Below are 27,822 nucleotides of genomic sequence, written 5' to 3'. Positions count from 1 at the left end.
GAGAGAGATAGAAACATCAATAATGAGAGAGAATCATTGATCAGCTGCCTCCTGGGGATTGAGCCCGCATGTGCCCTTGACCATAATCGAACCTGTGACCCTTCAGTCCACAGGAAGACACTCTATCCATTGAGCCAAACCAGCTAGGGCCACCTTTTCACAGTTTGTATGATATTTTTATTCACTAGTCAATGATAAGGCAACTCAGCCTCTGAGGGGAAAAATTCCAAGAATGAGGAACTCTTAAACTTCTTTGCATGCAGCACTCTAACCTACTCATTACTTCTTTCACACAGGGCCTATCAGAAATGTGACAAAGATTCTAGGACATGTTAATTTTGCTTATTTAATATGCAGATTATATCAGTTGTAAATGAGAATATTGTTAATCTCTTTCATCTAGGGCATTTATATCTTAATCATAGTTCCTCCCTTTTAACTGGATTGCAAAATACCACTCAAATATAAGACTTTCATACCAATCAATCATACAGGAAGCTAAGAGCAAAATATTGGCTGCTTATTGAAAGCAACATTGTTTTAAAATACATATTTATGCATTTCACTATTTAGTTTGCCAGAAATTGTATAGTAATAGCACATTCGTTTTGGCATCTGTCATACACAGAGTGGGGCAAAAGTAGGTTTACAGTTTTGAGTATGTGAAACAGTTTATTCTTGTATTATTATTTATTAATTTGGATTATTTTCTCATACAAACAATTGTAAACCTACTTTTGCCCCACCTTGTATATATAAAATAGAGCTGTTATTTATGGCAAATTCAAATTTATTGTAATTAATAGCACTATGTATCACTATTTGGTCTTTAAATCGTAGACAAAATATTAAATATTTTTTTTGTGGCTGTCATACTAAAAATGTTCAACAAAAATACAAAATATTTGTCAGGAGAATATGTGCTTAACAGTTTATGAATTCTTTTTTCAGGCACTAATCTATTTCAAATCTGCTTTTGCCCCCTAAGATATTCTCTCAAACTCAGTCTGGAGTAGCAAAATGGGTTTCTCAAGAAACATTTATGCTGTGCTGGATGAGATGGTTAAAATTATTTTAGTTGTCAGAAATGGACTTGAGTTAAAAAGAGAATTTAGTCAGAAGCCATTGGGCTATCTCATAACACTAAAAACAAACAAACAAAACAGAAAGAAAAAATTGACATAGGAGGCATGAATCCAGTCTGGATCCAGTCAGCTAGGTGTATTAAACAGAAAAGGAATAATTTACCATTTTTCTTTTTAATTTACCTTAAGCCAATATTTGAAAAGAGAATTCCTGGCTCATTTTTTTTGAGGAAAAAAGTAAATGTCCTGCCTGTTACCTAGTCTGAAGTACTAATACCTCATGGAAAATCTCATTTTTTGATTTACTGTTACATGGGATATGCTACTATTTGTCTATAAAATAATAACCTCAGATCAGAGATTCTTGATTTGATTCTGGAAAGGTATGTTTTTTTTAAATTATTTTGCAAACATTGGTTTATGTCCTCTTTGTCTTGGGAAATGCTGGCAAGTTGTGAATCTTGGGTACATTGTGATTCACTTTTATAGTTGAAATTTTCCATGTCAACAAGGTTTTCTAACTGCTATGCAAGGACACTTTGGAAATATAAAAATAAGCAGAAGACAAACCTCTGCTCTTTGGGAGCTTACAATCTTGGAGAGGTAAACTTTTATCTTTAGGGGCATTCTGGCTTTCTGGGTAGTCAGCTAAACCTGAGGCTACAGTCACAGAGAATTAAACCGAGAGCCCAACTTTTCCCAGATGCCTTTACTGCTGGAGCCATATTAAATTTCTAAAGTGAGTTCCCCTACAGGTGCGCACATTTCATTTTGGTGATATCTTTCTCTTTTTTATTATTGCAAAACCTGTGCAAAATTTCAAGTTTCCTTGATTTACTACCATGTTAGGTGATGAATATGAAAAGACGTTTGGCTGTTCAGTCTGTGAACATGATCTGAATACTATGTACAGTAATTCTTTTCCCTTGAGAGAGTAACTTCTTCCCATTTGATACTCAAGAAAAATAAAGATTCCTAATTACAAACTTCTAGTCTTCATTTGGGAAAGTGATAGGTTTCCTCTACTCTCTAAAACAGACGTTTCAAAGGAATAGGCATTGAAAAGTTCTCATGCCATAGTACAAGATTTAAGTCATGTATATTTTCCTGAGTTTTCTCTCTCTTTGTCATAATTAAGTCTGTGGAAATGGAATGGCCTAAGCCTTGTTGAACTGTTCAGCTAGAGATAGTCTTACTATTGCCGAGATTCAAAGGTTCCTTTGGCCTCCAAAATTACATTTAAAATGAATGTTGTATTTGTTGTCTGTTGCTACTTGTCTCCCTTGGCATGTGTGCGTCACTACGTGTGTGGTTGTTTTTAGGAAAGTTGTTAACCTCAGTTAACCCATGTAATTAAGAAAATATGATTAATCACCAGCATTCCCAGAAATGAAGGCTTTTTGGCAAGAGTAGAGAGAACTATGCCCAAACTGAATATCTAAAGTGTACCTGTCCTTCAAGTTGAATACAAATATGTTAAGACATGTGTAAGACATAAAAAGAATTCCCTTCAGGCCTACTTCCTGGAGAACACCCGATTAGCACATAAATATTTATGCTATACATAGAGCTCATTTACCTTAAGCGTGGTTATTTACTTTTCTTTAGTAACAAGGATAATCAAGTATTTAAATTCTCATCTTGATGGATTCACTTCACCCATTTCAAATGAATTGTACAGGGTTTCCTTGTAACATTTTAATGACTTTGAGAATAAGCACAGAAATATCCCCCATGAGGAAGTCATGTGAGAGTAAACAAAAAGATTTGAATAATATTGGTCACAATTATTAAAAGATGTTTATAGAGTCCTCACAACATAACTTTTCTTTTTTACTATAAACTCTTGGCCAACTCATCCTCCTTTTCTTTGTGTTGCTGAGTCAAAATAATGAATAACTTTATTAAACATAAATTCTTGACTTTCTGCTTCTAATTTTGAGAGGCATCACTGTTGACTGATTTTAAAACAAAGCCATAACCTTACATCCTGAGTGGGAAAAAAAGCAGACTTAAAGCCATAGCTTTACATTCTGAGTGAAAAAATATTTCTTAGGGAGATGGGTTGTCATCATTTCTATTCACCTGCTATGTAATTCCTCTTAATATTATTCAATTCTTGGAAGATGTATAAGAAATGCTTTCTTAATATGTCCCTGACTGTATGGGGATTTTGCTAACTGGTGGAAGGATCTGGAAATGTTCACCTGATTCTAATTTATATGACAACAGGTACATAGGTTTGTTCATCAGGGAATATACAGTGCCTATAATGGTGCTGGGCACACAGTACATGCTCAATAAAACTTGCTGAATGAATTAAATGTGACAGAAGGGTTAGATTCATGTTGTATGATCCTAAAGAAATATAAGTAGTATAATGGATGTAAACTTTAGGAATGCATTCTTAAAAACTATTGACAGGTTATTACAAGATGAGAGAAGTTTCCTCAGGAATTTAGGAAGAGGAGGTTTTAAGAATAGGATGGCCAACATTATAGTAGTGACATAATGAATAGGATTTTACCATTGGTGATTGAAGGGCATTAATTATGTTATGTTTAACTAGGAATTCTGAGATTCAATATGGGTTTCTGGGAAAAATCAAGAAAGGAGTCTTCAAATTTCTATCTTCATGCTTACAAATACATTTGTATCTGCAACCAATCTCAGAGAGAAAAGTTTCCTTTGTCAAAGACTATCTTCTCTAGATTTCAGTCTTTCTTACCTATCTGAGGATCTGGGAGAGAGAGAGGGAATAAATGGCTCATGCCTATATCCACCATCTGCCTGCTAGTTCCTTACTCACAGGTTGAAGTGTGCCAGGAGTTTCCTACGTAGATAAGACTTTATGGAGGTGATAGTTGAAAGATGAAAACATGCTCTTTGGGTACATGGCAGGTAAAGGCTGGAGGATGGAATGTGAGGGAGAGCAATGGAGGCTGTATGGCAGGCCAGGCTGCTGAGGGCCACACCGAGAATGATCTAGGGGGGGAAAAAGAACTATCTTGGGATTATGGTAAAATTCAGTGTTAATTCTTGCAAATGTGTCTCAGAGGAGTGATTACATGCTGGCAGATTTCCACACACCCTCTCACCCCAGATCAGCTCTGATTAAATTGGTGCCATACGGTAAAGTTCCATATAAGCACTAATTTGAGAAAAGGGTCTCACCACCTCAAAATGTTTCTTTCCCTTGATCTGATTAAACACCTTAGAATCCTCCTTCTTCTCTTTCTCACATCACATTCTGCAACCAATTCATCAGCAACATCTGTTAGTTCTGCTTTCAAAATATATTCTGAATTCAATTATATATTCTAATGTGGACTGTTACCTCCTAGTCCAAGCTACCATCTTATCTCACCTGTACTATTATCGTAATGGTCCCCTAATCAGTTTCCCTGCCTCTACTACCCTCATGTTACCCTCACCCCTCACCACAGTGTATTCTCCACAGAGTGAGCTTTTTAATAGGACCATATCATTCCACTAATCAGAACTCTATAATGGTTTCCCTTTTCACAGAGAATAACATAATAAAGAGGTAATATGCAAATGGTTGTTACGCCATGAAGCGTAACAACCGACTGTGTGCTAAGTGTGCTTAGCCCTGGCCAGTGTGATTCAGTGGTTTGTCGGCCCATGCACCAAAGGGTCACGGGTTTGATTCCTTGTCAAGGGCATGTACCTGGGTTGCAGGTTTGATTCTGTCCATGGTCGGGACACATTTGGGAGGCAACCAATCAATGTATCTCTCTCACATCGATGTTTCTCTCTCTCTCTCCCCCTCCCTCTATCCCTTCCTCCTGCTCTCACTAATAATCAATGGAAGAAATATCTTCCAGTGAGGATTAACAAAACAAACAAACAAAAATTCACATAAAAAGGTCCTTATTGTGACATGCTAGGTATGATCTGGAGTACATCTCTCATTCAACAAATACTTTGGAGACCTACTATATGCATGGCATTGAACTAGATACTAAAAAGAATAGTAAGATAAATCAGATACAGTACTGGGACATCAAGAATTTCCCTGTCTAGGAGTGAGATAACTTGTTTGCATAAATAGCAAGACTGGTATCCTAAGAGCAGGGCAGAGGAGGTTCAGTGAATGTTGAGAGGGGCACAATAGATGTGGTCTGATTATTGGGAGATCACTCCCAGCTTGTTGGGAGAATGGGGGCTGAGGGGCAAGCAGACTTGCTATCCTCTGAATGAGATGTACTTTGTATAATGTTTTGCACTTAAAATACTGTTTGCCCTGCCTGTACCATCATCTTTCCTCTCAAATTCTATTGATCTTCATATTGGCTCAAGTTTTATCTCTATGAAGTGGTTTTTACCAATTTCTTTAAGCAAGTTATATACTCACCGTTGGCCTCATATACAAAACTAGTAGCCCTGCACATGAATCCGTGTGCCAGTAGCTCGCTGCTGCCCTCCTGTAGCTCCCCTCGCCCCCCCTCATAGCTTGCTGCTCTGCCCCCTCCTGTAGCTCTCCGCTGCCCGCTTGTAGCTCACTGCCCCACCCTCCTGCTGATTCATGATCTGGTCGTTACAAGGTCAGTTGTTACGCTTCACAGCCTAACGACCATTTGCATAGTACATCTTTATTATATAGGATAATTTATTTATTAAAAATGTTTTTCAATTAGAGTTTATATTCAATATTATTTTGTATTAGTTTCAGGTGTACAGCATAGTGGTTAGAAAATACTTTACAAAGTGTTCCCCCTGATATTTCCAGTACCCAACTGGCACCATACATAGTTACAATGTTATTGACCATATTCCCAATGCTGTACTTTACAACCACATAGCTATTTTGTAACTATGAATCTGTGCTTTTGAATCCCTTCACCTTTTTCACCTAATCCCCCAACCTCCTTCCCTCTGGCAACCATCAGTGTGTTCTTTGTATCTATGAATCTGTTTCTGTTTTGTCCTTTAGATTCCACATATAAGTGAAATCATATGGTATTTGTCTTTCTCTGACTGACTTACTTCACTTAGCATAATAAGCCCTGCACATGAATCCGTGTGCCAGTAGCTCGCTGCTGCCCTCCTGTAGCTCCCCTCGCCCCCCCTCATAGCTTGCTGCTCTGCCCCCTCCTGTAGCTCTCCGCTGCCCGCTTGTAGCTCACTGCCCCACCCTCCTGCTGATTCATGATCTGGTCGTTACAAGGTCAGTTGTTACGCTTCACAGCCTAACGACCATTTGCATAGTACATCTTTATTATATAGGATAATTTATTTATTAAAAATGTTTTTCAATTAGAGTTTATATTCAATATTATTTTGTATTAGTTTCAGGTGTACAGCATAGTGGTTAGAAAATACTTTACAAAGTGTTCCCCCTGATATTTCCAGTACCCAACTGGCACCATACATAGTTACAATGTTATTGACCATATTCCCAATGCTGTACTTTACAACCACATAGCTATTTTGTAACTATGAATCTGTGCTTTTGAATCCCTTCACCTTTTTCACCTAATCCCCCAACCTCCTTCCCTCTGGCAACCATCAGTGTGTTCTTTGTATCTATGAATCTGTTTCTGTTTTGTCCTTTAGATTCCACATATAAGTGAAATCATATGGTATTTGTCTTTCTCTGACTGACTTACTTCACTTAGCATAATACCCACTAGGTCCATCCATGCTGTTGCAAATAGTAAGATTTCGTTCTTTCTTATGACTCAATGATATTCTATTGTTTATACCACTGCTTTTCTATCCACTCATCTATTGATGGGCACTTGGGTTGCTCTCATAACTTGTCTATTATAAATGACTAGAGGCCTGGTGAACGAAATTAGTGCAAGGCGGGAGGGGGAGGTCCCTCAGCCTGGCCTGCACCCTCTCACAATTTGGGACCCTTTGGAGGATGTCCGACTTCCGGGAACATCCCTCTCACAATCCAGGACCGCTGGCTCCTAACTGCTCACCTGCCTGCCTGCCTGACCGACCCTAACCACTTGCCTGCCTGCCTGATCACCCCTAACCACTCTGCCTGCCTGCCTGATCACCCCTAACCACTCTTTCTCCTGCCTGATCGCCCCTAATTGCTCGCTTGCCTGCCTGATTGCCCCTAACCGCCTCTGCCTTGGCCCCCATCTCTGTGGCTTTTTCTGGAAGGATGTCTGGAATGATGTCCGGAAGGTCGTTTGTCTGTCTGGTCTAATTAGCATATTATGCTTTTATTATTATAGATGCTACAATGAACATAGGGGTGCATATATTCTTTTGAATTAGTATTTCCAGCTTCTTTGGGTATCCACCCAGAAGTGGAATTTCTCGGTTGTAATGAAGTTCCATTTTTAATTTTGGGGGGAAACTGCATACTGTTTTCCCTAGTGGTTGTACCAATCTGAGGGCATAATACCCTCTAGGTCCATCTATTCCCACCAATAGTGCATGAGAGTTATCTTTTCTCCACATCCTGGATAACACTTGATGTTTGTTGATTTAGTGAAGGTAGCCATTCTGACAGATGTGAAATGATATCTCATTGTGGTTTTAATTTACATTTCTCTAGTGATTAGTGATGTTGAGCATCTTATCATAATCATGTGTTTATTGGCCATCTGTATGTGCTCTTTGGAGAAGTGTCTATTCAAGTCTTTTGCCCATTTTTTAATTGGATTGTGTTTTTGTTTTTTGGTGTTGAGTTGTATGAGTTCTTTATAAATTTTGGATATTAACTCTTTATCAGATGTATCACTGGTGAATATGTTCACCCTTTCAGTGGACTGTCTTTTCATTTTGTTGGTGGTTTCCTTAGCTGTGCAAAACCTTTTTAGTTTGAGGTAGTCCCGTTTATTTCTTATTGTTTCCCTTGACCTGGGAGATATATAAGAAAAAAATATTGCTAAGAGAAATGTCTGAGATCTTACTATGTTTACTTCTAGGATTTTTATACTTTCAAGCTTTACATTATTGTCTTTAATTTATTTTGTGTTTATTCTTGTGTATGGTGTGAGAAAGTGGTTGAATTTTATTATTTTTGCATGTATCTGTCCAATTTTTCTAGCACACTTATTGAATTGACTGTCTTTACCCTTGTGTATGTTCTTGACTCTTTTGTAAAATATTAATTGACCTTATAGGTGTGAGTTTATTTCTAGGCTCTCCTTTCTGTTCCATTGATCTACATGTCTGTTCTTATGTCAATAACATGATATTTTGATTACTATGGCCTGGTAGTATAGTTTGATATCAGGTAGCATGATTTCTTCAACTTTGTTCTTCTTTCTCAAGATTGCTGTGACTAATTGGGGTCTTTTGTGGTTCCATATAAATTTTTGGATTATTTGTTCAAGTTTATGAAATACATCATTGGCATTTTAATAGTAATTGCATTGAATCTAGATTGCTTTGGGCAGTATGGATATTTTAATGATGCAAATTCTTCCTATTCATGAACATGATTTATGCTGCCACTTATTGTATCTCCTTCAATTTCTTTTTTTCAGTCTCTTATAATTTTCTAAGTATAGTCTTTTACAACCTTGGTTAAATTTATCCCTAGTTTTGTTTGTTTTTTATACCATTGTATGAGTCTGGTGCATTTTTAAGAAAATGGGGAAACTGTAGAAATATTACTCCTATTTGTAAGAATTAAATTAAATTGCTAAATATTGTTGGTTGTGTAGCTGTTTTCAGAGGTGAAGCTTACCTTGCTGATATTATAGCATGGGAGGAGGTTGCTTCTGGATGCCTACAAGATGGCAATCATGATTTTAAAGGTCAGCTATAAAGAGAGATAGATCTTGTGCTGGATATAGAACTCATAGGTCTAAAAATATTTTTTAAAGGAATTTTTGTAAAACATGAAAATTTTATCACCTATATCCTGACATGTCCTATATGCCTTTTACTATTATAATGCACTACTTAAATAGGATTTAATAGGAATAATACCCCCCATTATATAAAGAGCTATTACACATTCCATTAAAGGAGCAGATGTTATGCAATTTCTGCCCACACTCTACAACTTTGCTCTTCTCCCTTGCCTGCCAAGCCAGTCGTGTCTAGCTGGCAGGGAAGCTAATTTTGATGACTAACTCATATTTTAAATTCCCCTAGTTTCTCACCACTTTGAAAGTTCTTTATTCTTTTGTGGTCACATGTGGTCATTTTTAGACTATGCCCTGAGATATCTTTTGGACAAAAACAAGGATATTTCTTGCCAGAGTCGTTTGATTTGTGTTCCTAGTTTTTAAAATTCTTATCAAGTCCTAAGCAAATTCACCCTATCATGAAAATACCAGTGTCATTACTACTTAGATAGCTGTATCATTTTAAATGTTGCAACAACACACTCAGTTCCTCTCTATTACTACTCATCATTTGCCAATGTTTCTGATTCATGTGTTCAAGAATTGCCAAAGTCTTCCCACAGAAATAGATCTCTCAGAAAGAATTGTACAGCTATCAGCTGAACTAAATTAGACTATGTAAACTACTAACATGGTTTCCAAAATTCTCTTAAACTCTTATTCTCATTTTCATCTAAAATATGTGAATTGTATTTTTTGTCAGTTTTATAAATTTTTTCTATTGAGTGCTACTGAAAAATGCTATTAACCAATACGTTTTATTTGACCTCCAAATAAACTCATGATCATATTCCTGTTATGATAATGAGAAGTTGTTGTGCTTATGAGCAATGAGCCATAGGTACAGGATGTACTTCGCCAGTATCACATGCTTGGGAACTCCCTTTATCCTTTGGGGGCTAGCTCAGCTGTCACATTGTCTAAAGTCTTTCCTGTAACCATTTCTGTCCCTTTTGCAAACAACTTTATTCCTCAGTCCTCCATGTTTTCTTATGACAGTACTTGGTAAATCTATTATTTTCCCTATGACAGCATATTGATTTTATTATTTTATGCCTTTTTATTCTACCATAAGCCCCTTGAATATAAGCTCTATGTTGTTTTTGTTTCTTTTTTAATTTTTATAACACTAGTGTTTAGAATGCATTTGACACATACTAAAAGGTCCTTATATAGAATTGGACATGTAATAATCCTGCTGACTAGATCACACATCATGTGGCTCTGGGTATGTTCCAAGTTCAGTGCTACCTGAGCTTTGTCTAGAGGTGACACATTTACTTGAATAAACCAGTTGTCATACTGTTAATATGTAGTTTTGGGACCTTTTACCATGAACTCAGTAGTCACATAGTAAGATTGTGATAGAGAAAAATTACTGGAAAAACTTCTAATCTTTTGGAGTTTAGAGAAAGTAGATGATACCCAAATTTACAGGGTTTAGATCAAGCTTTGCCTCTGCAACTGCAAATAAAATACTATAGTTTTAATAATATTTATTATTATATAGTTCTGTTATATATACACTAGAGGCCTGATTCATGAAATTCGTGCAAGAATAGGCCTTTCTTCCCCTGGCTGCTGGCACCAGCTTCCCTCTGGCATCCAGGACCGGGCTTTCCTCACAGCCCCAGCTTCGTCTGGAAGGTCGTCCGGAAGGACGTCTGGTCTAATTAGCATGTTATGCTTTTATTATTATAGATATACATATATACGCATATATAATATATATGAACAGCTTTGTTCTATGGATTCTCACATGAAGATTAACAACATAAAAGATATACCTAAATTGAGGCCTGAGGGACTGGGACATGTTTAAATGATATTATATTATATTTTATATATGTTTATGTACTATATAAATATATTTTACTTTTACTCGTTAAAAGGGTACAAACAGATTAACTTTTAAAATTCTGGAATAAGACTCATTTACACGTGAAAAAGTTATCTTCATTATCATGACTTATTTGTAATTATTATTTAATCTGGTCAAAAATACTATGATTTTTTCCATGTATTTTTATATTTTATTGGATTCTTGAATAGGTTTGTCCCATGGTTCTTATATTAAGATTAATAATCTAAAACATATATATAGGTTGAGGTTTGAGAGACTGGGAAATGTCTTAATCATATAACAATCTCTCCATTGTGCCTAACATAAAAGACACTCCTACCATTTAATGCACAAATATATGATGAAGGTAGCCTACTTCTGCACACTTCTACTTAAACTACACTAGTTAGGACCCCAATTAATTTGTCATAAAAACCTCCATTCTAAGAAAAAGTTTATAAGACAAAGTAGAAAAACAACTCTATTACAATTGGCAATTGCTCAAATAAACTTAAAAGTTCAAGACTGAACTATTAGCTGTAGCTTCTCTCTAATAATAAGCAACTGTCATGTGTTCAATGATTAGCCATCTCTGATATGTTAATATACTAATATACTAATCATAGCTCATTACAACTGGTGATATAGTTATTGGGAGGGGCCAGGCTTTCTCGCCTGTTTATTTAGGTATCGTTACAGTGCTTGTCATCAAAGATGCCGCCTCTAAAAGATGAAATAACTCTCAGGCTTAATTGATAATCTACACAGGTGGCACTTTGGAGGGGCAATATTACAGGTTATGTTTGCTCTATTGAGCAGAATATTGGAGGCTGTGTAGAGAGAAAGATATAAGACTGAGATTTATTTTTATATAGTACATCTTTTTGGTCTTTGATAATGTAGTTAGTCTTCTATATTGAGCTGAGTTAAGCTGTAAGAATGAAATTGCAGCTTAGACCCAAGAAGAATGCAAGCAGGGGATAACTCTGTAGGAATATAGAAAGGATTTTTTTTCTTCTAAAGAAACTGAAATGCTTCTCCTATTAAGTCATGAAATATTCTCTGGTTTACAGCTGCTTCTCCATACTTTTTTTAATGGCCAGTTCATCCAACAGGTCAAGTTATTTTTCAATGCAAATACTTCATACACTTTCCTGACTTGCCATCATTCTATGCATGGCAAATTTCTTCTTATCCTTCATGTCTCAGCAAAAATGATACTTTCACAGAGAGGACTTTCTCTCTCACTCTTTCTAAGTAGTCTCCTCTCCCAACCCAATCCATACCTTCTTATTTTTGATCATGGACATCTGATTCATCTTCCTCCTAGCTCTTATCACCACTGTAAGAGTCTCTGTTTACTGGTTTTATCTGTCTCCCCTTATATACTGTAAGCACTATGAAAACAAAGACCATGTATTTGTATTGCATTCACTATGTACTCTGCAACTACTAGTATCTAGAACATGGTAGGTGTTTATGAAATAAATGTTTGTTGAGTATTTAATATAATACTTATGTTTTAGAATTCTTCAGCTTTTGTATGCAAATTACTTTTCTAGATCAAGTATCTAAACTGCATTTCTTTTATTTATCATTCATTCATTTATTTGAAGAACAGCAAAATTCATGTAAGGAATTATTCTAGATATTAGGGTTATATAAAAAGAATAATCTGCTATTTTTCTCAGTGGTATATTTTATGACAGTTCCTATTCCTATAGTTTTTCAGAAATTATGAATTATCTCTACATGATTTAAAAAATCCTCAAAACAACCTTCAGAAGTGAGGGATATCATCACCTTAATTTAACACACAAGGGATTCTTAGGATCAGAGACATCAAGATAACAGGGTCAATATGTGACTAAACAAGGTTTGAACACTTGAATTTATGATGCTGAATTTCATGCTTTTTCTAATACTCGTTTCATGTGTACTTCATTACTCTAACTATTGTTTCATTTATATTCAAAATACCAAAAGGATTTAGTTCCTGTATTTTAATGAGTTTTTTAGAATGACATGAACTTCTGACATTGACAGTTATTTTGTCATCACTACATTAATGTGATCTCCTAGCAATGCCATTTTTATTTGATGTCCACATCGAAACATTAAAAGATAAGGCATTATCCAAGAGGTTGTTAGAAAAAAAGTGTGGATCTTATTTGAAATATTCTGGGTTTGTTGCCTTCAGACTAAGGATTGTGCTTACATGCAATATTATTTTTTAAAAATATATTTTATTGATTTTATTGATTTTTTTCCGGAGAGGGATAGAGAGTTAGAAACATCGATGAGAGAGAAACATCGTTCAGCTGCCTCCTGCACACCCGCTACTGGGGATGTGCCCGCAACCAAGGTACATGCCCTTGACCGAAATCTCCTCATGTGACACTCTATCCACTGAGCCAAACCAGTTAGGGCTACATGCAATATTATTAACTATATTCCCTATGTTGTACTTTACCTCCCTGTGACTATTTTGTAACTACCAATTTGTTGTGAATAATTCTATTTAAAGGCAAGACCCAAAACTAAACAGAATAGAGCAAAACCAAGCCATAGCTTCAGTGAAGGAAATAAACAGACTATCTTCTGATTATTTACTTGTGTCATTTATTTGTACTATTTGAATCCTAACAAAGCCATAAAAGGTTTCTATTCCTCATTTTACAGAAGAGAGGAATTTTCAGAATTTGAACCAGTTGCACATTTAAAATATATATTATTATAATCAAGTTATAAAAGTTTATTGCACACTTAGGACTGCCTTGAATTTTTATTTATTTAAGGTAAACTACACTTCCTTTGCAGTTGGCTGATATCTGCATACTCCTCCCGCCAACTCTACTTTAAAACACTGAAATGAATACTTGGTAAAACTTATTTCAACTTCCACATGAAACAAAAGTCAACATTTCAGTATATAAAACTGAGAATAGCTGATCAGCAGATAAAACTCATTTTAAAATCAAATTTGACCATGATAAAATCTTTTTTACTCTGATGCAGAGTTATCATGAGGTAATATATGATTATCACCCATATATTTGACAGAATTTTATTGTTGTCATTTTTTGCTTCTTGAAGGCTCACAGTAAAGCAATCAAATTAATAAAACTTAGGAAAAAAGAAGTGAGAATTTAAAATATTGCAGCAATCAAAATATTTACATACTAAATATATTTTGGAAATGGTAACATACACCACTTAGGTGAGAAGGAAGATATTGTACATGGGGACATAAGAAACTTTTTTATTTTTTCTGGGTGTGTGGTAGTAGCCTTAACAGTTACTTTATTATTAGAGTCATGCAAACAGGTGTCAGAGACACAACTAGAGTAGAGTCAAGGACAAAGGACATAAAATGGATACTTTGCATTTGGCTCAGACTCAATGGTAAGGACACCACATTGCTCATTAATAACAACATTGATGCCACATTGGAAACCTTTTGTTCATTGAATCTTCCTCATCTTGCTTAGAGGCACAATCATTTACCTGGACATTGGAACACTGGAGCCATTAACCCTTTTCTTATCACATAGCTAGTCAATCAGTCAACAAATCTCAAGAATTGGAACTAAATCTCTCTTCCCCACCCTACTGTCTCAGCCTTAGTTCAGGCCCTCACCATCTCTCTCCTGAACCTTCTAAATGACCTCTAAACCTGTCTTCCTATCTGCCCTTTGGCTCTAATTCCCATCCTCATTCATATCTCTGTGATTTTTCTAAATTCTCAGTCTGATTAAAGCCTTTATTGACTCCCATATCCTGCAGAATCAATTTCAAGCTCTTCATTCTGGGTTATGATATTGCCCAGGATCTGGTCCAGCCCACCTCTTTACCATATCCTCTTTCAAGCACAGCAGTACTGGGAAAGACTTGCAATTGTGAACATACTTTAGGAGACCATAAAATATTTGAGGGCAAAAGACTTATTTTATGTATTTTTGTTTCTAGTGCCAAAACGTCAGATAGAATGCAGTGGAAATATATTCCCAGTTGAGCTTTAAGTAAAACTTACATTGTGAATGGGATGTTGGGGGAGGGTATACAAATTAAAACCTTGTGTTCTTTTCAATATCTAAGCATCCTATTGTTATTTAGCAGTATAAACTATTTCTGTAGAGTAATAAAGTAAGTGAACATAGAATAAAGCCATAATGATTATTTTTTGTCTTACTGTTTATTCCTTTCCATCATCACAGACCAGCTCAATTTTCAAAAGCTGATAATTACCCTCCAGTTGAATTTCAAAGAAGACAGCAATTTTGGGACCCTATTCGCCTAGCTCTTTTCACATTGGTAATTGTAGCAATCATAGGAATTACGATTGGCATTGTTAGTCATTACGTTGTTGAGGGTAAGTATCCAGGTCACATTTCTATTGCCTAAGTGCTCCATGACTGAATATCTTAAAATTCTCTGTTGTATAAAAAAATGTCATTTGCATGACATTAACATTTTAATTACTAATGTTTTACTGATGTTAAATTATAGTTTGCTCCAGTATTGAGTTCAGTCTTACATATTTCCAACCAGTGAAGCTTGCAATATAGATAGACACATGTCAGAGAAATACATATTTAAAAAGAGAAAGAATGAAAGATTATCCTCAGAATAAAGATAATTCACATCATGTGCTGAGTTTAATATACTTTTCTCAAAATCAATACATTGAGTTGCCCCAAGAAGAGCTGATGATATGAGGAAAGTTACCTAAAAAATATTTGTAAAGGCTTAAAGATCAAACATTATTTTTGAAGGAAAAGGAGATTGTTTCATGATTGGGGAAACAAGAGAAAATTTAGGAATAATTTCACATTATGTGCAAAAATGGATAGTTAATAACACAGGTAAGCCAAATGACAATTGACTAAGATTGATTTGATATGTGTATTTATAATCACATGTGACTGAGACTTTGTCTAAAATTTTACAGAAGTATATGACTTACAACAATAAAACCATACTTAAAAAACCTCCTAGAAAGAGACGAATATTATTCAACATGTCCAGCTTAATTTCTTACCCACTTTATTGGGGGATTGATAATATCCATTTCTTAGACTCTCATAAAATAAAAGGAGAAACCAAGTTACCCCATCAATTGTGTCTTTGTTGTTAATATCTTCTTTGAGTTAAAATATAGTGAACTAGTTTTGTTTTTAATATGCCCTCCATCCCTAATATGGCAGGTCTTCAAAAAAGAAAAATTGAGGAGATAATAAAAATAATAACAAAAAAGCATTTACAAAATATCAAAGAGGTTGTGGGAGGCTGAACAATGCCCCTCTCATAAGGCATCCATGTCTTAATCCTTACAACATGCGGATCTACCTTATATAGCAAAAGGGACTTTGTGGATATGATTACATTGAGGATTCTGAGAGAGAGCGGTTATTCCGGATTTTCCAGATGAGCCATAAATGTAATCAAAATATTTGATAAGAAAGAGTCAAGAAGGTCAAAGAAAGAAGAAGGCCATGTGACAAAAAAAAAAAAGCTGGGGGAGAAGGAGACAGTATGATGTGTGATCACAAGCCAAGGAATGAGGAGAACCTCTAAAAGTGGACAAAAGGGGGGAAAAAAAGATTCTCCTCCCCTTAGAAGGTTCAGAAGGAACCAGCTCTGCCAGCATGTTGATCTTAGCCCTGTAAAACTCATTGCAGACTTTTGACTTCCAAAACTGTAAGAGAATAAATTTGTGTTCTTTTAAGCCACTGAATTTGTGCAAACTTGTTATAGCAGCAATAGGAAACCATTACAGAGGTTAATACTTAAGATTTTGAGAAATCCATGACATGGACCTTCCATGCAGTTCATTGTGAGTTGCCTGATTATAGATAGAAATTTTGTAAAACAAAGAAGAAAGTTTATGACAAAAGATAAGCAAGTGGAAGGGGATAAAATAGAGGTATCTAAAATGACACATTGAAAAAGTAATTTACATGTTTTTATAGCTTAAGGAAATCAAAACGAAGTCAGTGAAGAAAACCATATTGCAGTAACCAAGAAAACACCAAGAAGAAAAAAAATATTAAAATAGTAATTTTAAAGAGTGGAAATAAGGAAGAACAGTAAAAAAATAAAATATGTGAAATAATTGAAACAAAAGTAAGGATTTGGGCAGACTTAATGATAAAATTTACATCATCAGGATTGAAGTGTATTTGATGGAGTTATTTTTATCCTAAGGATCTCAGCTTTCACTGTATATAATTCTAACCAATTATTTACTCTTTGATATATAATAATTTTAAAAATAAAGATTATAAAATAATACAGTGACTTTTAGAATATGAATGGTCTGTCAATGTCCACCAACCAGGGACCACCAGGAACACATCTGTAGTGGGTTTATTGCATGTTCAGGGAAGGAAAGCACAGGCCATGGAAACCATGGGACAGGTCAGTCAGACACTGTTAGAGATGATAAGATTTTGATTTGTAACTAATTTTGAGGGGGGTTCTCTAGATTGGATGCTGTCAGGATGTTGGACTAATGCTGTGATTTCATAACTTAGTACATCTTATCTAGAAGGCAAAAGCAATGAAGTAAGGCTTTAAAGTTATGATTGTCAGTCACGTATAATAGCCAGGATAGAGAGATGTTCTGTCTTGTTTGTTTGGAGAGTGTTTTTGTTTGAACTCAACATATCTGTGGAATGGTCTTGTTTTTGTCATTGTCTATATGGCCAAGAGTGGCCTTGTGTGATGTTGATGTGCTATGAAATTGTTTATGTTCAAGAGTATGATACCAAGGCTTAGGTGGTAGTAGTGGGTCAGCACCTAAAGGTCAGGGGCCATGTTTTCTCTCTCAAGTCCATAAATTCTTGGGTCTTACTTTAAAATATAGTTTCTGTATTACTAATTAAATACTAAGTGCCAGACAATTAATATCTCTAACTTTTTTGTTGCTCATCATAATGGCTGGGGACTGGAGACAAGAAACTGATGATACTTAAGCAGTGATTTTTGTTGTTTATTTTTACCTTTCAGATGATAAGTCATTTTATTACCTTGCCTCTTTTCAAGTCACAAACGTAAAATATAGAGAAAATTATGGAATAAAAACCTCTAAAGAGTTTACACAAAGGAGTCATCAGATTGAGAGAATGGTAAGCCAAATAGAAAAATTTTAAACTTTATAAATGTGTTTTTCTGTCTCACTTTGAATGTGGTTATTGTAGTAATTTTGCCTCTCCATGCTTCAATATCTTTTTCTGTGAAATGAGGATAATATAGTATCTAGGTTATATGGTTAAGAAGATTAAATAACTTAATGTATATAAAATATTTAAAATAATATTCCATACTATTACAGTTATGTAGTTAGAGAGGCAACAAATTAAGACCTGAGGAGATTGTTGGTTGAGACAGATGTTTTCCCAATTTTTAACTTGATTTTATTTCTTGATTCATTTTCCTTTATCATTTTTTTTAACATGAGAATTAGGATGGTCATATTGGCCTTATAATTTTGTTTATTTTGCTTTTAAATGTATGTAAAGTATCACATATAAGGATGTGTGTCTTTAATTCTTGATCTCAAAATTAATAATGCCCCTCAAATATTTTGCTTGTCTTTGAAAACATGTACTTATCAAGGCATTTATATTTTTTAAAAATATATAAGATAAGCTAAATTTTTACCTATCATAGTAGGAAGTCAAATAGAATAGTGTTCCACTTTTGCTCTCATGAAAAGCATGTCTGTGGAGACCACAGATTTGTTAGAAAATCAGTATTTTTGCCCTTTTAGCTTTTGAAACCTATTAGGGAAAAAGATGTAATGTGTCTATGATTGGCTATAGATACTATCTCTTAAAAATATATGTTTTTATTGATTTTAGAGAGGAAAGGAGAGGGAGAGAGAGATAGAAATATCAATGATGAGAGAGAATCATCGATTGGCTGGGAATGGAACCATGACCTCCTGGTTCATAGGTGGACCTTCAACCATGGAGCCACGCCAGCCAGGCGACACTATCTATTTAAAAATATATATATATGTATATATATATTGATTTCAGAGAGGAAGGGAGAGGGAGAAAGAGAGATAGAAACATCAATGATGAGAGAGAATCATTGATTGGCTGGCTTCTGCACACTCCACACTGGGGATTGAGCCCACAACCAAGGCATGTGCCCTGACCCCTGGAATGGTCCCATTCCAATGAACCATGACCTCCAGGCTCATAGGTCGATGCTCAACCACTGAGCCAAGTCAGCTGGGCTAAACACTATCTCTTAACTAAAAGATGAGTATTTAGCCCTCCAGTACTTCCACTGTTCTCATGTTTTTCTGAATTATTAGCAATGGTGGAAAATGTTAGCATTTTATTCAATTATCTTTAGATAGTTTGATTTTAAATGTTAAAAATCAGTAAGTAGTATTTTCTTTTCCATAGCTATTTACTGTTTGCATGTAACATAATAGTGTTTCTTACAATTATGTTGCCACAATTCTCACTTTATTGGTGGATGGGTTTATTCAGAATTATGTTTATACTATGTTAAACACAAATATCAAATTATTACAACATAATGATTTGATATTTGTGTTTATTGTGAAATGATTACCACCATATGCCTGCTTAACTTCACACATAGTTATAATTTTTTTCTTTTAAATCATGATGAGAATTTTTAAGATCTACTCTCTTGGCAATTTTCAAATTATAGAGAAGGTCCTTCAATAATGTTGGTTTATTATAAGGTTGATGAGTTGCCACAGGAACTTAACTCTTATTTATATCAATTAGCCTATGGTAAAATTGATTTTCCTTAAAATCACAAGACCTATCAAAAATGTCAAGTGAAAACTTACTATACAATATAGTATTATTACCTATAGTCCCCATGCTATAAATTACATCCCCATAACTTATTTATTTTATAAATGGAAGTTTGTACCATTTGACAACTTTCACCCATTTTGCACCTCCTTTTCACCCCTGACCCCTTCCACTCCAGCCCCCGAAGTGATTTCTACATTCTCCCTGAGAACATCAGGTAGTTAGTGCATTCCTGGTATTATTAAGGCCAATTCTCTAAAAACTTGTTTGTTTATATAAAAGTAAAATAAAAATAGAAGTTCTGATATTTTCCATACCCTCCATGAAACATTGGCTTCATTTTGGAAATCAATGCTCAGAATAATCCCAAAAGCTAATCTATAAATGATATGATAATTATTATCATTGGATAGAAGGATGACTTCATTTACTGTGCAGAATATTCAATATGGAAAGACTACTAATGTTGGCTGTACACCTTTCTAACCTTATGTCTTAAAAATAGCTTCCCATGAGGTTTACCTAGGTTTAGGGTTCAATCCCATGTCAGGGCACATATGGGAGGCAATAGATGGATGTTTTGCTCTCACGTCGATCTCTCTCTCTCTCTCTCTCTCCCTTCCTCCCTCCTTCCCTCTCTCTCTTCCTCTTCCTAAACATATCCTCAGGTGGGGATTAAAAAAATAGCTTCCTATTAGATCCTTTTTTTGGTGCTCTGTATGTTCTAAAACTGCAACAACTAAGCTTGAATCTTTAAACAGTTTTTCTCTTTCTATCTCCTTTTTTTCCTCTTTTTAAAGAAGTAATATAATATATAAACATCTCTGGAGATACATAATATTATCTCTAAAAACAGTTTTCCATTTAAGTTCATTACATTTTTTCCTGGTTACAAACTAAAGATCTCATCTGGAAATTGAAAACGTGTGGTCACTGACCTTCTAAACAATGGGCACATTGAGACAGATGGATAGCAGAGCATTCTCTAGCTCCAGCTTATTATCCCTGTATAGGTGGGATCCCAAAAGCAAGTCTGTGATGAAGATTCTTGGTTATATGATTTATTAGCCAAAAGCTTTCAGAAAAATCTTGTAAGAGTGCGAGGGCAACAGAAAAGTACAAAGTCAGAAGCTAGACAAAGATGCGGTTTGAGAAGTGCAGCCTCAGCCTGATTTCTGAGGAGATCTTGAGCCTAAATTACAGCACAGTGGTGGTTCTGCCCAGAGATAAGAGGGCTGGGCTGTTTGTGTTATGACAACAAGGGCTGCCCAGGGAAGTAAGCATAAGCTACCAGCCATCCCTGAGAAATGTGCTCAGGTCAGATAAGGGTAGGCTTCAGGAGAAATATAGGTGTGAGCTGTTATCAAGACTTATAGAAGCTGGGACACGTCTGTCCAAAAGTTTGGGGAGGGGACAAATATCTGCCACAGTTCCTCTTTTGTAACAATTCATCACCATTTAAGTAATCTTATTCTTAAGGAATGTATTAAGAGGAAAACATTTTTGTTTATACTTGATCATAGACAGTAAAGGTTCCATTGACGTATGCCTCCAAGTCATCTGAGGCAGGATTCTTCCTTTGCTTCTCTTTCTTCTGGTGCCCCATAAATGACCTCATTGTTTCCCATGATAAATGGAACACTTTTGGTAGAAAATAACAGAAACCCAATTAAGGAGTCAAAGAAAAAAGAATGAAAGAGAGAAGTAGGCAGGGAGGGAGGGAAGAGAGTGGAGGAGAGAGGAAAGGAAAGAGGGAGGGTGGAAGGAAGGGAAGAGGGAAGGATGGAAGGAAGGAAGGAAGGAAGGAAGGAAGGAAGGAAGGGACTATTGGGAAAATCTAGAGATTCATTTGGTTTTGGACATGGCTGGATTCAGAGGCTCAAACAATGTCCTCAGGTTTAAAAATTTTTTAAAACAAAGTATTGTGCATCATAGCAGCATTACTTAGAATAGCTAAGATGTGGAAACAGCCCATGTACCCATCCATAGATGAATGAATAAAAAAACTGTGAGACATTTAACACTATGTAATACTATGCAGCTGTAAAAACAAAGAGGGATCTCTTATCCTTCGGGACAGCATGGATGGACCTGGAAAATATTATGCTAAGTGAAATAAGCCAAACTGAGAAAGACAAATCACATGATCTCACTTATTTGTGGAATCTAATGAAAAAAATTAATTGACCAATAATCACACTGTTGTTTGATTAATCATGGTTGGAGAATTCATCAATTAATGAAAATGTTATTGATCACTTACTTTGTGCAAGGCTATGAAGAATACCAAGGTCTGTATATTACAGTTCCTTCCTAATTGGAATTTATAATATGGTTTATGTATGGAAGTTTGTGTACGGAAATAATACAAACTAAAAGTTTAGATAATATGAGAGCTAAAAAGATGATATGATGGTATGAGAGTTGCCACAGTGCAGAATATAATTGTCAAATATTTGACCCAAATGATCGGGATTTTAGTTCAGAGGAAGGAAAAATCCCTTTTAGCTGGCAGGAAGCTTTCGTGGAGAAGAAAGGGAAACAGAATGAATGTCCTTGGTGTGTTTGCCCTCTGGTGGTACATGTTTCCATGACAGTAACAGGAAATATTCAAAATCTGCCTGACTTATTTTCATAGGTGGAGCTGGAAAGGGATTCCCTAGCTGGCATCCAGTAACTAGTGACCGTCCATGAGGACTTAATCTGCATGTAGTTCCCAGCCAGAGGGGAAGCCGCAAGCTCAGTCTTGCCGGAGACAGTAACTGAGTGTGCTATTAGTCAGAGCCACACTGTTGTTTCAAACATGTTGTACTGCTTTTTAATGCTAGAGTTCAAACCTAGGACTACAATTAGTATCTGATTTTAAGGGAACTTTTCTATTCTACCATGAGCTCACACACTCTTGTTTTAAAATAGAATGATTTCAAATAAAATCATTTGTTCTTTATGATTTGGACCATAGAAAGGGAAAAATATAATTAATTTTTGTAATTTGGACTAAATGTAATATTAGTGAGTTCTTATAAGAAAAATGTAAACATGAATTAAACATCTCCAGAAATTACTTACAGTAATAAGTATCTGGAGAGCAGCAGTTCCCTTAGCCTTGCTAATCTCAGAAGCAGAAAGGAGAAACCTCCCAAGAGGTTATCTATTATGAGATTTAGAGTCAGGAAATAAAAAAAATGTATTGAGGTCTCCTTTAAAGGTTTGCTGCCCGGGCCTCTCTACCCCCACCTACCCTAACACCTGTTGTCAAATATGTAAGGAACACAGGGTTGTTTATGTCACATAATGGACTTGATAATACAAAAGCTAGAGCCAGATTTCCTGGGTTCATGCGCCAGAAGCACTACTTTTTGTTGTTGCTGTTCCTCATGCTTTCTACGATGACGACCACTTTAGGAGGTAACTGCTATATATATAATCCCCTTCTTACAAGTTAGGAGACCTAGGCACAGAGACACTAAATGATGTTTCTAAAATAACCTTCCAGTAAGAGACAACTTCAGAAATTGATACTGTGCGTAACTACTATGCTGTCACAACCTCAGACGTACTTGTTTTTCTATTACTCCACATACATGTGCTTTTTGTTTGTATATTTTTTCATTAATTTTTTTAATTTTTCAATTATAGTTGACATTTAATATTATATTAAAGTATACAGCATAATGCAGAATCACTGCTTTCTATGCTATCTTGAACAAGTAATCTTAAGTGTTCTGAGCCTCAGTTTCTTCATCTATAAAATGGGACTGTTGAGGATAAATAAAATACTTTACTCATAAGGTGTGTGAGGTTTGAACAAAGGAAGCAGTCCCATGCCTACTATGTAGTATGTGGGTTAATACATGTAAGCTGTTCTTAATGGTCATACCAATATTGAAATGTATCAGAATCTATTCATTTTTAAATAGAGATTGACACCTTAAGGGACTATGATATTGATAATATCACATTTTAGTTTGAAGAGATTCTTTTTTTTTAAAATTCTCACCTGAGGATTTTTTTTCATTAATTTTTAGAGAGAGTGGAAGGCAGGGGGAGAGACAGGGAGAGACAAACATCAATATGAGAGAGACACATTGATTGGTTGCCTCCCCCACACACCCCGACAAGGTCCACCCAGGGATTGAGCCTGCAACTGAGTTATGTGCCCTTAACTAGAATTGAAACTGCTACCCTTCAGTTCATGGGCTGATGCTCTAACCACTGAGAAAACTGGTTGGGGCAGTTTGAAGAGATTCCTGGTAATTTTTTATACTCTGATATGAATCTTGATCATTTCCCAAAGTGCCATTATATACACAGTTCAAAATTTCAGAGGACCTTTATATAAAATGCTAAAGACATTAAAATCAGATTTTCTCCCTGTTCCTTGAGAAGTGGAATAAAATGAGCTGAGAGCAGTTAGTGAAATCATAAGTGATATAATTCATAACTGATTCAAAATCCTGAAATGACCATCCATGTGAAGGTCACCACTGGGGTCTCTTGGTTCCCACCTTATTTTAGATTCCCATGGATTTCTACTTACATTTGGCAACATGATTTGCTGATGAAACAAATCCATGCGTTATTATCTTCTTCCCTTTAGTGTTGATTCTTCATTCATTTACTCATGTACTCACTCATGGATTTATTCATCAGACATGCATTGAGTGTTTATTTTGGGCTAAGCAACGTGCCAAATGCTAGAGATACAAAAATGAATCAGACAAACTCCCAGCCGTCACACAGCTCACAGTCTCAAGTAGGAAAGACACACCTGCAAACCGGCATGATAATTGCTGTAATAGAATCATGTCAAGATACTGAGGTGGCCCAAGCAAAGGAATGTTCACTTTGGTTCAGGAGGGCAAGTCAAAGAAAACTTAGTTGTCACTGGAGTTTCTAAAGAATTACAGAATTGTAATTGAATAAATTGTAATTGAATAAATTACAGAATTGTAATTGAATAAATTTTCCTGAGGGAAAAAAAGTATATTGTAGGAAGACAGAAATGAATGTGTAGAGTCATAGAGGTATGAACCCATTTAGTGGGTGTAGGAAAGAACAGGCCATTCAGTAGATAAGAGAACAGGTTTTGGAGGTAGGGACCGGGCAGGGGCCAACGAAAGGACAGGATTATGGAGCTCACATGAAGGGAGACATTGGGCTTGAAGCAGGAGTGTAACAGACTCAGATATGCACTTTAGAGGTATCCCCTTTGCTAGCATTGTAGGGGACAACTGAGGGGAGAGAGAATAGAGTAGAACCACATAAATGTGCCAGAGAGGGAACTGCTGCAAAGGCCCAAGTTTCAAGGGGGCTGATTTTAGACCATATAAGTAGGATTGAAGGAAAGGATGTAGAATCAATGTTTAGGAGGTAAAATCTACTGAGCATTGTTACTAGTTTAGAGGATTCAGGGAGAGGGAAAAACCTTATAAGGAAGAAGGTAATATTCCCTCTTCCCAGAGGATATAGTAATTAAGGGACAAGATTTACCATGGATGTGGGCCTATGTAAACATATGTGGACTTGTGATTTTTGACCCTCAGTTCAGTGTTTTTTGTTTTGTTTGTTTTGTTTTTTTGTCTCAGGCTGTGCCTTAATAGTTTTTTGGGAATCAGAACCCTTTAGGAAATCAGTTCTCTGAACATCCCAAATATTTCAATGGTTTGGACCAGAAAAACTGAGTAATAAAATGCTGACAGTGTGGAGTGTGGTGAAACTTACTTCTAAACCTAGTACCAGTTGTGAAAGCCTGCCTGCCACAGAGAGATGACTAACAAGTGAGGGTGTCAGAGTCACACAATAGGTGTTGTTGCACATTACATCAAAGGCTGTAGCAATGAGATAATCATTTAAGAAATCAACAAATAATGGACCAGATGCAGGTTTTTAATTCATCTGACAATAATTAAAATGAGCATATCAATAGTTCACAATATGCCAGGTAAGGTGTAAAATGCATGATATACATTACTTCATTTAATCCTCAAAACAACTCTTTGAGGTAGATATTGTTATTATCCCATTCTACAGACGCTTAGCAAAATTGAACAGTTTTGTTGAGGTTATTCAATTCTATAAGGATTAGAACCTGGTTTAGTCTTATCACTGTGAATAGCCTGTTCACATGTCTGAGAATAAACTTAAATCATTGTCATTCCCTCCAGTCTCTGGATAAGAAAAGGAATAACAGTTTTCTTAAGACTAATACATTATAAATTTTTTCTACTCAGATGTCTAGGATATTTCGACGTTCTTCTGGAGCAGGTCGGTTTATCAAATCTCATGTTATCAAAATAAGGTAGGTAAACTTGGTTTGCAACTTCAACCCAGTAATTAAGAAGCATTGAACAAACATGATTGCTCAACTCCCCTGAGCAATTCTTCGCAGGGATACAAAGATGTCATGAATCCTGAGTAGCCCAGCTGATACTGCCCAGCCGCTTCCCAGTCACAGTAGAAATATGTAGAGTGCCTTATGACAAGAGACAATGTCACTTATTGGATTAAAAATAAAGACACTCTCCAAGAGAAAAAAATACAGGAAGAGGGGGGATGGTACTGCCAACATACCCTGCTCCTTAAGCGAGGGATCAGTGGAACTTAGTCCAGTTCTTTTTGACTATCCTCATTTTAAGCCTACCCAACAATCAGCCTATGACTTTCTTTGCAATAAGGATTTTCTTTAACGCCATTGCATTTCCATTATTATTTTAAAAATGTTTTAATACTTTCATTTCTATACTCTGATGAAAGGCAATCATCAGTAATTGAACATACACTTGTTGCCAGAGACTAAAATAAATGACTAGAATGCATCCTGAATGTACTGCTCACATTATATCTGAAGGCTTGGCATTTATTAGAATAATATAGCTTTTCTATACATTCTGATTAAAATTATTAATTTTTCTATGGACATCCATTGATATATAAATATATGTATTTGTATAAGTACCGCGCGCTAACCGATTGCGCCACTGGAGCTCCAGAAATATATGTATTTGTAATACTTAACATGTCTGCTTTACTTCTTGATGGTAAAGTAACCACATATGGTTAACGAGCTCATGCCTTTTCTTTCCTTCTCCTCCTCTGTATATTTGTTCCTTCCTTTCCTCCCTCCTTCTCTCTTCTTTCTTTCCTTTATTCTTTATTTATTTCCAATTAAATTCATTCTCAAAGGCAACAGAGGCTTTCTATACCTAACAAGTTAATATATTTGAAACTCCTATCAAAAGATTTCCTTTTATAACTGCTTCCTCTAATCATATACTTATCAAACTTGTATTAACTGACCAACAGCTGGGCCCCCCCACCCCCCAAATACCAATGGTTTAACACAATAAAGGTTTATTTCATTTCAGTGGTTCAGTTCAAAGAGTCAGAAGCAGCAGCAGGGGATGTGGGTGTTGGAGGGGACGGTGGAATTGCCCCCTGGATCTTCTGGTTGGCAAATAAAGGAAGAGTGAAGGCATGGAAGAGTGTATGAGAGGTTTTCAGGGGCTGGGCCTGGAGGTGGGGCACATCATTTCTGCCCACATTCCATTGTCTAGAATTTACTAGAGAGTTCCAATAAACTGCAAGGGAGGCTAGGAAATGAAATCCAGATCTGTGTTCAAGAGACAAGGCAGCTGGGTTTGGTGAGCACAGAGCATTCTCTTCTACACCACTACTGAAGAATAATGATGGTTACAATTTTGGCTCAAAATACCATAAAAAGCAAATCCTTTAAGTATATTTTAAGCATGATTTCATAAACATCTCCTTCTTCCACAAACCCTCCAGACTATGAGTTAAGTAAGGGGAGAGAACAATTTTTTTCCTGCTATGTATCTTACCCAGTATTTTTAAAAATAATGTAAAAATCTGATATACACATATCTATTCTATTCTTTAAATTTATCGTGAATCTTAATACCTAAAAGTTATTAATGATTAGAAAGCTAGCTTTATTATTATCTCTATTTATATGCTTTTCTGTTCTTTAGTCCAGATGAAAATGGTGTGAACATTCTTATGGTGCTCATGTTTCGATACCCATCTACTAGTAGTGCTGAGTACATCAGGAAAATAATTGAGAGGATTTTATATCAAAGTCTGAAGACAAAAGAGATGCCTTTGACTATAAACAAACCATCACTTACACTCACATGTAAGTCATTTTACCATCTTTATGATTCCCTTCCCTTGCAATCCTCTCATAAGAATTTAGGTTAATGTATTCTCTCATT

The 27,822-nt window shown here is 35.7% G+C and overlaps 1 protein-coding gene across 1 annotated transcript in view; it reads left to right on the top strand.

Annotated features, from left to right (window-relative positions):
* Window positions 1-27,822, top strand: part of LOC102241346 (transmembrane protease serine 11F) — a 55,539-nt gene that overhangs the window by 6,007 nt on the left and 21,710 nt on the right. Inside the window, exons 2-5 of the mRNA XM_014541809.1 lie at window positions 14,996-15,150; window positions 17,790-17,908; window positions 25,822-25,889; window positions 27,580-27,743. Of these exons, the coding sequence (XP_014397295.1) occupies window positions 14,996-15,150; window positions 17,790-17,908; window positions 25,822-25,889; window positions 27,580-27,743 (506 nt within the window). The remainder of the gene's footprint in view (window positions 1-14,995; window positions 15,151-17,789; window positions 17,909-25,821; window positions 25,890-27,579; window positions 27,744-27,822) is intronic.

The sequence above is a fragment of the Myotis brandtii genome, unplaced genomic scaffold (assembly GCF_000412655.1).
Source record: "Myotis brandtii unplaced genomic scaffold, ASM41265v1 scaffold28, whole genome shotgun sequence".
Taxonomy (NCBI): Eukaryota; Metazoa; Chordata; class Mammalia; order Chiroptera; family Vespertilionidae; genus Myotis; species Myotis brandtii.
The sequence above is the reverse complement of the archived record's forward strand: the minus strand, read 5'-3'. Positions and strand labels throughout refer to the sequence as shown.